General features: G+C 36.6%; 1 protein-coding gene across 1 annotated transcript in view; it reads right to left on the bottom strand.

The window, feature by feature from the left end:
• The window catches only part of COL28A1 (collagen type XXVIII alpha 1 chain), a 209,926-nt gene that overhangs the window by 104,370 nt on the left and 93,511 nt on the right, over positions 1–12,045 (bottom strand). Inside the window, exons 16-18 of the mRNA XM_053553638.1 lie at positions 7,292–7,360; positions 4,478–4,546; positions 3,289–3,357 (exon numbers count right to left, since the gene is read on the bottom strand). Coding sequence (XP_053409613.1) covers positions 3,289–3,357; positions 4,478–4,546; positions 7,292–7,360 — 207 coding nt within the window. The remainder of the gene's footprint in view (positions 1–3,288; positions 3,358–4,477; positions 4,547–7,291; positions 7,361–12,045) is intronic.

Below are 12,045 nucleotides of genomic sequence, written 5' to 3'. Positions count from 1 at the left end.
ACCTCTTTTAAATATTGTACTAGAGATCCTAGCAGTGCAAATGATAAAAATAAAAGAAAGAAAGAAGAAACAAATAAGAATAGGTAAAATTTTATTTTCAAACAATATGGTTATGTACATTAAAAATTTAAAAATCAAGGCTTAGCATCCGTAGCACAGTGGTTACAGAGCCAGCCATATACACCGAGGCTAGTGGGTTCAAACCCAGCTTGGGCCAGCTAAACAACAATGACAACTGCAACAAAAAATTACGTTGTGGCAGGTGCCTGTAGTCCCAGCTACTTGAGAGGCTGAGGCAAGAGAATCGTGTAAGCCCAAGAGTTTGAGGTTGCTATGAGCTGTGATGCCACGGCACTCTACCCAGGGCAACAGCTTGAAACTCTGCCTCAAAAAAAAATAAATAAATAAAATAAAAATAAAATTTTAAAAATCAAGAGCTCCATGAACAAAAATACTAAGAGATTTTACAGAGTGGCTGGATTAAAAATCAATATACCAAAACAAACAAACAAAAAAACCAAAATAAAACAAAAAATACTTTTCCTATAAACCTGTAACAGGTTATTAAAACATGTAGAAAAAGAGAAATTTCTCCAGAGTATCTTGGAATAAATTTAACTAAAGAAGTAAGATCTTTATGGAGAATATGACAAATATTATCCTGAAAACTTAGAGTTTTACTCTGTGGTATAAAAGATTCGCTATTTAAACAGTAGATTCAATGCAATTCGAATGAATATTTTGTTAAATTTGATAAGACAGTACTAAAGTGTATATCTCAGAATTGATAATAACCAAGAAAGAAGAAGATAGTATTTTTTCCTTGAGATGACAAAACTTACTATAAATCTATCTTAATCAAAATGGGGAAATAACAGCACTGAGAAATATAAATAGACCATGGAGTAGTAGAGAAAGCTCAGGCACTAATCCTCACAAATACAGAAATTTGACACGTGACAGAGGTGCACTGTCAGTGAGTGTGGCAAAGATATAGACTATTAACTGACACTGGACTACCTGGTTATTTGGATGGGAAAAACAGATCTGTACATTAACTTTATACACAAAATTCTATGTGGATTAAAGTGCTAACTTTAAAATGCAAAACACTAAAATTTTCAGATAAAAATACATAAGAGTATCTTTATGACTTTGAGGTCAAGAAGTGTTTTAAAATAATATTTTAAAAGCACAAATCATAAAGGGATAGTGCAGTGCATGAAAATTTAAAACTTCTGTATACAAAAATGTGCTCTCAGTAAAGTGAAAAAGATAAGCCACAGCCTGGGATGAAGATATTTGCAACCCCTATAACAAAGGATTAATATCCATATATATAAAGAACTACAATTAATAAGAAAGGAATGTTCAACCTCAAAAAAACATGAATACAGGCCATTAAGCACATGAAGAACTGTTCAAACAATTAGTACGGAATGAAAATTAATACATAGGATATATTTGTATACACTTCATATTTTCAAAGATGTAGAGAAAGTAATATCATTACCTGCTGCTGGCAGGAGGGTAAACTATCATAACTATTTTGGACAGGATTTTTGCAATATCAAATTGAAACTTGCCTACTCTATGATCTTCCCATGTACCTCTAGCTATCTATCGTCTACATATCAGAAAAGCGTGTATCCTGACTTACAAAAGGAAGTAGAATGTCACGGCAGCATTGTTGGCAAATGTAAAAATGAGAAGCAATTTAGATATCCATCAACAGAAAAATGGATAAATATAAAATATTTTCATACAATACAATAATACAGGACAATTAAAATAATTGAATTAAAGATATAGAAAAACACAAATAAAACATGACTGACCATAAATATATTACAGAATAATACATTAAGTTCAAGACCACAAAAAAGCAATACAGTAGAACCTCTGTAGGTTGACCACCCAAGGGACCTTAACAAAGTGGTCAACATATGGAGGTGGTCAACACAAGGAACTAGGCCTACTGTACTGATATATACATGTGGTGCATGTCTGGTCTATGAAAATTAGGTCAACTTAAGGAGGTGGTCAATGTAGGAGAGTGGTCAACCATAGAGGTTCTACTATATAGTTTGATAAACATGTGTGAGAAATTATAAAAGCTTTGAAAGAATGATAAACACCAAATTCATAATGATGATTATGTTTTAGGAGAGAAAGGAGAGCAATAGTATTGGGGAGGACAAGCAGGAGCCTTCAGCTAGCTATTATCTATAATGTTTCTTGGAAAAAATATCTGGATCTGGGCAAAGTGGTTCGCACCTATAGTCCCGGCCACCTGAAGGGCTGAGGCAGAAGGATCACATGAGCCCAGGAGTTTGAGGCTGCACTGAGCTCTAATGATGCCCCTGCATGCTAGCTAGAATACAGAGTGAAACCCCATCTCGAAAATTATAAAAAAAAAAAAAAAAATAGAGTCAATATGGCAAAATGTTAACATTTGATAAATCTGAGCTGTGAAATACATTGCTGCCCTTTGTTTTTTTCTCTCTAATGTTGAGTATATTTGAAATATTTCACTTTTTTAATTAAGAGAAGCTTAAGATTGCACATATAGTAAGTGGCAAAACCAAGAGTTGAACTTAAATAGTCTGACAGTGGAGCTTACTATAGTGCATGTTGCCTCTCTGAAATTGACATATATAACAGAATATGTGTGTTTACATATATAAACACATGTATATAGTACATACATGTATGCTCATTTGTACAACATATGTATCACTTAGCCTATTTATTGTGTAATCATCAAAGCCATGCAAAAATGGCTACTATTATTACTATATTGAATTTTTTTATCCTTTATAATTTTACATCTAAATATATATATAATGTGTATATTATTCTTTTAATACTCAAATTCTTGCAAGAATAATGACAATAAAGTTTAGCATTAAACATAGTTCACCAAGTCCTACGTAAGTTCAGGATAAGTTACGGAAATTGTGAAGGGTAAACTAAGGACTCATTCATTTATTCAACAGTATTTAATGAGTACCTATCCTGTCCCCCAAGCTGAGAATTCACTAATAAGCAAGGTAACCGAGGTCCCTGCTCCAGTGGAGTGTGTATTTAAAAGCAACACTGTCCAATAGAAATATAGAGCAAGCAATACCTGCAAATATAACTTTTGTAGTAATAGTAGCCACATTTAAAAAGTTAGTTACATATAGTTAGATGACACATGCATGATCTATATTGGGTTTGGATATAAAATAAACCTTATAAAACATATAAATTTACAAATCACTTCTGAGCACATGAGCAACTCACCTTTGGACCTTGTACTCCAATTCCCACTGGTCCTCTAGGGCCTGTAGGTCCCATTTGGCCTACTTCTCCCTAGTAAGGAAAGAATATTTGAATACAGCAGAAAAAAAAATAATAATGTATTCCTGTTTTTGCTCTCTTAAGTACTACCTTATATCAATAAAATAAAACAGTTTCATGTAACATATATATACACACACACACACACACACACACACACATATATCCTGAAATCCCTTCAGATGGGTAGATCTTTCACCAAATTTGGAATATATATGTGGGATAGATACATATAATATATATAGAATATATACATATTATATACTGTGTATGATTTAACTTTAAGTATAAGACAGACAAATCTTCTAATCAATTTTGAACATGTAGCATATTGAAAATTGATTTTAAAGACCCTCCTGGGGCAAGGCACCTCGGAAAATGTAGGCAGTTTCATTTTAGAACAACTAAAATTGACACATAAGAAGACAAGTGACTGCCAATCCAGAGCAGTTTTATCACAACCAGAGGAAACCACCTCTGGTGGTTTTGATGTTGAGTTCCAAGTCCAAAGTTGCAAAGACACAACAGTGTTCTGTTGAGCTGCTGCTCCCATAGACAGCTCTGAGTGTGCTCAAAGGCAACCAGTTTCGGAGAAGTATTTTATTTATTCAACAGTGATTAGTACTTCTCGGCAGCAACATTAAGGATAGCTAGTTAAATAACTAAAGCGCCCCGCTTCTCCTAAAGTGGTAAATAATAGTTCCTTCCAATTTAAGAGATAATTGATTACTAAACTCATAGAACAATTTTGTTAGGTCATTTCTGACACCATCTCTTTAAGGTTTTGTTAGTTGAATCTACTGAGGGAGTCTGGTAACAATGAAAATTAGCCCACAGAGAGGCATGTATTCAGTGGTCGCCTCTACTGACATTACTACTTGAGTTGCTAGAATACAGTCTCATAAGAGTAACAAAACAAAATACATAAAGACTGCCAAGTAAAAGTTTCTTAAAGCATACAGAATATATATGTTTTCTAAATTGTTAGGAATATTAGTAACATTTTACATTAAGTAGAGATTATGATTTTTAAATTCATTCTATCTGTTCTCTTCTAAATGCACTCATGTTGACCAGAAAATAGCAGTTATACTGTAGATATATTAAATTCTCCTCTCATTCAGAAAGTTACCTTGGAACCAGGTGAGCCTTGTCCTGGGGGCCCATGTGGACCAGGTGGACCAACAGGACCTTGGATTCCCTTTAAAATAAAATTTTTTTAAATAGTACCAGAGAAATTAAGAAGACTTTTAGATAAGTTTCAAATCTTCTAAAGTAAAAATTTAATTCACACTCCACAATAGATTGTTCATACTCAATAAACATTTGATGAATGGTGTGGCAGAAGCTGGTAGTTGAACTATATGATACATTTCTTCCCTTCTGCCATAGTAAGAAAAATTTCAACTGGGTCACGTGGCTGCCTAGAATAACATTTCTCAGTACTTGTTGCAGCCAAGTGTGGTCACATGGATGAGATCCCCCCAATAGGATGTGAATGGATTAATGTGCGCAATTTCCACTTTGTCCTAAAGGAAGAGGTGTGCCTCCTCCTTCCCTTTTCCCTTTCCCAGTGGCTGGAATGAGGATACGGGGCCCATCCAGGAGCATGGGAATGAGGAAAGCACCTTCAGGAGGGTTGACTAGCAAGGATAAAGAAGGCTGAACCCAAGGACATTGATGAACAAAGCCACCACACCAGCTTGGAGTTCTAAATAATAGAAATAAATCAAACCTTAACTATGAAGTAGTTAACCCATTTCATAGCTCTATCACATGCAGGCAAACCTACATGCTGTTTATACTAATCAGTATATATCAGGATGTTAAATTGAAGGTTTCATCTAACCTCTAAGAAGTAATAGCAGACACCAAACTGAAGAATGTTCAAACACTTGACTTTCTCTTTCAAATTGAGGGTATAAAAAGGGATATGCCCATACATGTATGGGTGTATATGCTGTTACTCATATTTTTATATATTTCACTTTACATCTAAGGTGATGGAGCCTCCACATATTTAATGAAAATCTGGAGGCCAACTCAGGACTCATAGCTCAGAGGTTAGGGTGCCGGCCACGTACACTGGGGCTGGCAGGTTCAAACCCAGCCTAGGCCTGTTAGAACAACAATGACAACAACAACAACAAAATAGCCGGGCATTGTAGTGGATGACTATAGTCCCAGCTACTTGGGAGGCTGAGGCAAGAGAATGGCTTAAACCCAAGAGTTAGAGGTTGCTGTGAGTTGTGATGCCACAGCTCTACTGAGGGCAACATAGTGAAATGCAGTCTAAAAAAAAAAAAAAAGTCTGGAGGCCATTTGAGAGAGATTGTAAAGGGGTTGCTAGAAAGAAAAGTTTTCTCATAAGCAAATGAGGGAGAAAATTCATTTTTATAAGAAAAAAGGGAAGATCTAATATAACAAGAATACAAATGATAAACATATTAAATTAAGGATAAGAACAACATTGAAAATGAAAGAAGTTAAGGAGGTTAAGTATTTTTTAAAGCTGAAGAACAATAACCTCCTTCAAGGACAGCATTAAAGGTAACAGAAAGCCACAGTTGGGAGGTCCAGAGTTCACACATCCAGATTTGTCCTCGAGCCTCATTTTTAGGCCCATAGTGGTAACTCAGCACCAAGCATACCACTAACCCCAAGACAGGACAGCACTGTCAAGCCACTCTGAGGATCAGAATATAGCCCTGGCTAACAACCAGCAAATAAACTACAAAGTTTGAGAACACCTTCAGGGATAGTCAAACCATGATCTTTAATTAGTCAAATAATCCAGCTCTTAATTTTTACCTAAATATTTATTTACAGATTTATCTTGGCTGCTTCTGCACATTAATCCTCCTAATGTATTATATTAGGACTTCTGCCAAGGGCAAGGTAATGAAAAGAAAGAGTCAAATCCAACTTTGCTGTTTCTTGGGCTAACAAAAAAAAAAAGTAATAATAATTTGGCAGATGTTTAGAAGTAAACTCAAAGAGAAAAAAAGAAATAAACTCAAAGTTAATGCCAACAATGAGATTTGAAATGATCTCATTAATTTTCTCTCTTTTCCCACTACCCTAGATAAAGGAAGTGCTATTCATTCTTTTGGCAACAGAAAAATCCAAATCTAAATCAAAAATTTTATTCAAACTCACTTGCTGCTTTTTTCTAGGAGGATATTCAGCACAAATCTGGATTTGTTGTCATTTTGATTAAATGGGACTATGTAGGTAAAGGCATATAGCAAACAACAGCAGAGAGTACTGTTATACTATCTTCACATTATTTAGATTTAACACAGTTGCTCAGCTTTTCTTAAAGTTACCAGAAGATTCTGGAAGCAGTTCCAGGCATGTATGTAGAAATATTCTTTGAGATCATTCCTTTCGTCTGCCCTAGAGGGGCCAAATGTCATTTATAAATCCTATTTGTGGTTTTGCTTCTTGCTATTCAGAAAGAGTGCCCTGTAAATTAAGTGGTTACCCCTGGTCTTAGGCTTAAGGGTAATATTTGTTTTTAGATTGCTGCATGGCTAGAGGATGGGAAATACTACTTTCATTGAGAGAGAGTGGAATTTAATTATCCACAACTTTTCAAGGAGAAAAAATACACAAACCAACAGGTAAATAAACTATTGCTCCCAAGTGAAACTAAAAATATAAAATATTTCCTCAAAACTCTTTCCCTTACTCAGGTTTTAATGTTAAAATTCACAGCATCATGAAACATACAATTTACTTTTCAAGTCTTGGGAAGTTCTAAAACATAAAATGTTCTTATGAAACTATCTAAGCCTTTCCTACATTCTCTCCTAGACTTAGATTCCATTGCAATTTAACTATCAAGTATACTCATAGATGTTTGCAGGACTGGTGTTCAGTGAACCCCAGGATTGGGCCAGAATGTTCTATACCAAAAGCAAAGGAAGAAGGCATTAATTACCTGATCCCCTTGACTCCCAATTCCAGGCAGGCCCATTGGTCCTTGGGGCCCCACAGGTCCTAAATCTCCCTGTAGAGAAAATAAGTCAGAAATATACCAATAAAATAAGATTTTAAGTAAAATAAAACTTTATTCTTTCATACTTTGCTATTAGGAGAGATTAAAATCTATCTTTACATTATAAAAAAGTGCAACATGGAAAATTCAAACTTCATTTCATGCCTTTTAAGCGAATTTTATAGCTTAAATTTGCCAAAATAGTAAGTGACATGTTTGCTACTTAGTGTAAGGTGGCCAGCATTTGCATCAGCTTATGCTCGTCAACTTGGATTTATCAATCATTTTCCTCAACACCAAAAATTCCTGAATAGTAATTATCATAGTGCAACTTCCTGTCAGGATCATAACAGAAATATTTAAAAGTATAAAATTCATAATGTCCAATAAAACTGAAATTTGAGAAATAAATTGAAGAAAACTATTTTGAAATTTTCTAAATGCTGTTTTCTTCCAAAACATACTTAAAGTGCATTTTGGAAATTAAGAACTGCTCTCAGGAGAGGGTGGAGCAAGATGGCAGCCGAGTAACAGCTTCCTTGCATCTGGGCACCGTGAGTCTGGGGATATAGGACTCCAGGCATCTCTGGCTGGTGGGATCTGCCTATCATCACCCCTGAGAGGATACAGGGAGTCAGCGAGAGACTTCTGGACCCCAAGAGGAGGACTAAAACAGTGGAAAACCGGCAAGTGGTCGCGTGTGTTCAATCCGCCTAAACCCGCCCGCAACTGTAAGTTCAGTAGCAGCAAGACTGCAAACCAGAAAGGCCTTACCTGTGAACTGTTTTGGTGTCTTTGGACTTGGAAATCAGCTGAACTGCCTTGGGGAGAGCCTGAGCGGGAGTGCGGAGAACTTTGGCCTTTGTCTAGGGCCCCAGTCTGAGCCGCTGAGCCAGACGGAGCTAATAGAGTTTGGCTCTGGGTCACAGGCAGACATTGTGAGCGATCTGCCCTGGCAAGCTCCGCCCTCAGGGTCGCAGAGCTGGAATTGGGTGGGAGCTGGTAACCCAGCGACCAAGTAGCCTAAGGGCGGGGTCTGAGCCGCCTTGCAGCCCTAACCCTCGGGGGCAGAGGGAGACCAGTTTTGACACACAGGGTAAGTGGATAGCCACTTCAGCAGTGATTCCAGCAACAAGCACTTCCCTGAGAAAGCTTCTGCTCAGTAAGTGAACAAGTTCAAAGTGCCTTTTAAGTGGGCTGAAGAGAGATTTAGGGTGTCTACCTGCTGGGGTTCGAGAAACTAGCAGCCTCCAGTCGTATCAGAACTGTGATTAACATCTCATACCCCAGAAGACCACGTGTTGCCCAGACAATATTCAATTCCATATACATACTGCTTTGTTTTTGGTTGCGCGTGTGTTTTTTTTTGTTTGTTTGTTTGGTTTTCTTTTTTTGGTTTGGTTGTTTTTTTTTGTTTATTTTGACGTTCTAGATTGTTGTTTTGTTTTTTAAGTTCAACCTTTTCCATACAGATCCTTTTTCTTTCTCAATTTTTCTAGTTTAATTATAATTTCCCATTGCTGCCTATTTCAATAATCAGAACTTCATTTTTGTTAGTGTTTCTACCACTATTATTTGGTTTTTCCAGCCAATTTTATCCCGTAAGGTTTTCTGTTTGCTTGTTTTGGTTTGATTTATAGCATTTTTGTCTTTCCTCTCTACTTGGTGGAGGTGGGGTACTGTGTCTGATCAGGTTAGCAAAGAGCTGCTGACCTCAAGGGAACCACCCCACTTGACAGCCCCAGAAGGTGTTTTTTTTTTTTTAAGGTTGTATCAAAGTACCCTACTGTACACCTATATTGCTCTGTCTCCCTCTTTCTGTGCCTCTCTTCTTTTTGTCAATATTCCTTTCACCCAACCACTCTCCTTTCTCTATTTTTCTTTTTTTTCATTTTTTTTTTTTTCTTATCACTCGGTCCTCATTTCTTTCATCGCTTTTTTGCTCTTAAACCTTCTCACCCTTCTGGTCCTGTAACCCTTAGTCCACAGGCACAAGAACTTAAAGAGCAAGAGGAATTGAAAGGAAAATTAGGGCAAGTAAACAGATAAAAGAAATCACCCATCAGGAAGAATCAGCAGAAAACTCCAGGCAACATGAAGAACCAGTCCAGAACTACCCCGCCAAGGGACCATGAGGTAGCTACTGCAGAGGATTCCACCTATACAGAAATGTTAGGAATGACAGAAAGGGAATTTAGAATACACATGTTGAAAACAATGAAGGAAATGATGGAAACAATGAAGGAAACTGTTAATAAAGTGGAAAATAACCAAAAGGAAATTCAAAAACAGAATCAAATAAGAGATGAACGATATGAAGAATATAAAAAGGATATAGCAGAGCTGAAGGAAATGAAACAGTCAATCAGGGAACTTAAAGATGCAATGGAAAGTATCAGCAACAGGTTAGACCATGCAGAAGAAAGAATTTCAGAGGTAGAAGACAAAGTTTTTGATATAACTCAGATAGTAAAAGAGGCAGAAAAGAAGAGAGAGAAAGCAGAACGTTCACTGTCAGAATTATGGGACTTTATGAAGCGTTCCAACATACGAGTTATAGGAATTCCAGAAGGGGAAGAAGAATGCCCCAGAGGAATGGAAGCCATACTAGAGAATATTATAAAAGAAAATTTCCCAAATATCACCAAAGATTCTGACACACTGCTTTCAGAGGGATATCGGACCCCAGGTCGCCTCAACTCTAACCGAGCTTCTTCAAGACACATTGTGATGAACCTGTCCAAAGTCAAGACCAAAGAAAAGATTCTGCAAGCTGCCAGGAGTAAGCGCCAGTTGACCTACAGGGGCAAATCCATCAGATTGACCGCAGACTTCTCTAATGAAACTTTCCAAGCAAGAAGACAATGGTCATCTACCTTTAATCTACTTAAACAGAACAATTTTCAGCCCAGAATTCTGTACCCTGCTAAGCTAAGCTTCAAAATTGACGGAGAAATCAAATCATTTACAGATATACAAACATTGAGGAAATTCGCCACAACAAGACCAGCTCTAGAGGAAATACTTCAACCTGTTCTGCACACTGACCACCACAATGGATCAGCAGCAAAGTAAGAACTCAGAAATTAAAGGACAGAACCTAACCTCCACACTGATGCAAAAGATAAAACTAAGCAATGGACTCTCACAAAATAAGACAAATAGAATACTACCACACTTGTCAATTATCTCAATAAATGTTAATGGCTTGAACTCCCCACTGAAGAGACATAGATTGGTTGACTGGATTAAAAAACACAAGCCATCCATTTGCTGTCTGCAAGAAACACACCTGGCTTCAAAAGACAAATTAAAGCTCCGAGTCAAGGGTTGGAAGACAATTTTTCAGGCAAATGGAATTCAGAAGAAAAGAGGAGTTGCAATCTTATTTTCAGACACATGTGGATTTAAAGCAACTAAAGTCAAAAAAGACAAAGATGGTCACTTTATATTGGTCAAGGGAAAAATACAACAAGAAGACATTTCAATTCTAAATATTTATGCACCCAATTTAAATGCTCCCAGATTCTTGAAGCAGACCTTACTCAGTCTGAGCAATATGATATCTGATAATACCATCATAACAGGGGACTTTAACACTCCTCTTACAGAGCTGGACAGATCCTCTAAACAGAAATTAAACAAGGATATAAGAGACTTAAATGAGACTCTAGAACAACTGTGCTTGATAGACACATATAGAACACTCCACCCCAAAGATAAAGAATATACATTCTTCTCATCACCCCATGGAACATTCTCCAAAATTGATCATATCCTGGGACACAAAACAAATATCAACAGAATCAAAAGAATTGAAATTTTACCTTGTATCTTCTCAGACCATAAGGCACTAAAGGTGGAACTCAACTCTAACAAAAATGCTCGACCCCACCCAAAGGCATGGAAACTAAACAATCTTCTGTTGAATAACAGATGGGTGCAGGAAGAAATAAAACAGGAAATCATTAACTTCCTTGAGCATAACAACAATGAAGACACAAGCTACCAAAACCTGTGGGATACTGCAAAAGCAGTTTTGAGAGGAAAATTCATCGCTTTAGATGCCTACATTCGAAAAACTGAAAGAGAGCACATCAACAATCTCACAAGAGATCTTATGGAATTGGAAAAAGAAGAACAATCTAAGCCTAAACTCAGTAGAAGAAAAGAAATATCCAAAATCAAATCAGAGATCAATGAAATTGAAAACAAGAGAATCATTCAGAAAATTAATGAAACAAGGAGTTGGTTTTTTGAAAAAATAAATAAAATAGATAAACCATTGGCCAGACTAACGAGGAATAGAAAAGTAAAATCTCTAGTAACCTCAATCAGAAATGATAAAGGGGAAATAACAACTGATCCCACAGAGATACAAGAGATCATCTCTGAATACTACCAGAAACTCTATGCCCAGAAATTTGACAATGTGAAAGAAATGGATCAATATTTGGAATCACACCCTCTCCCTAGACTCAGCCAGGAAGAAATAGAGCTCCTGAACAGACCAATTTCAAGCACTGAGATCAAAGAAACAATAAAAAAGCTTCCAACCAAAAAATGCCCTGGTCCAGATGGCTTCACTCCAGAATTCTATCAAACCTTCAAGGAAGAGCTTATTCCTGTACTGCAGAAATTATTCCAGAAAATTGAGGAAGAAGGAATCTTCCCCAACACATTCTATGAAGCAAACA

The sequence above is a fragment of the Nycticebus coucang genome, chromosome 11 (assembly GCF_027406575.1).
Source record: "Nycticebus coucang isolate mNycCou1 chromosome 11, mNycCou1.pri, whole genome shotgun sequence".
NCBI classification, from domain to species: domain Eukaryota; kingdom Metazoa; phylum Chordata; class Mammalia; order Primates; family Lorisidae; genus Nycticebus; species Nycticebus coucang.
Note: the sequence above shows the minus strand (reverse complement) of the source record. Positions and strands in the feature narration are given on the sequence as shown.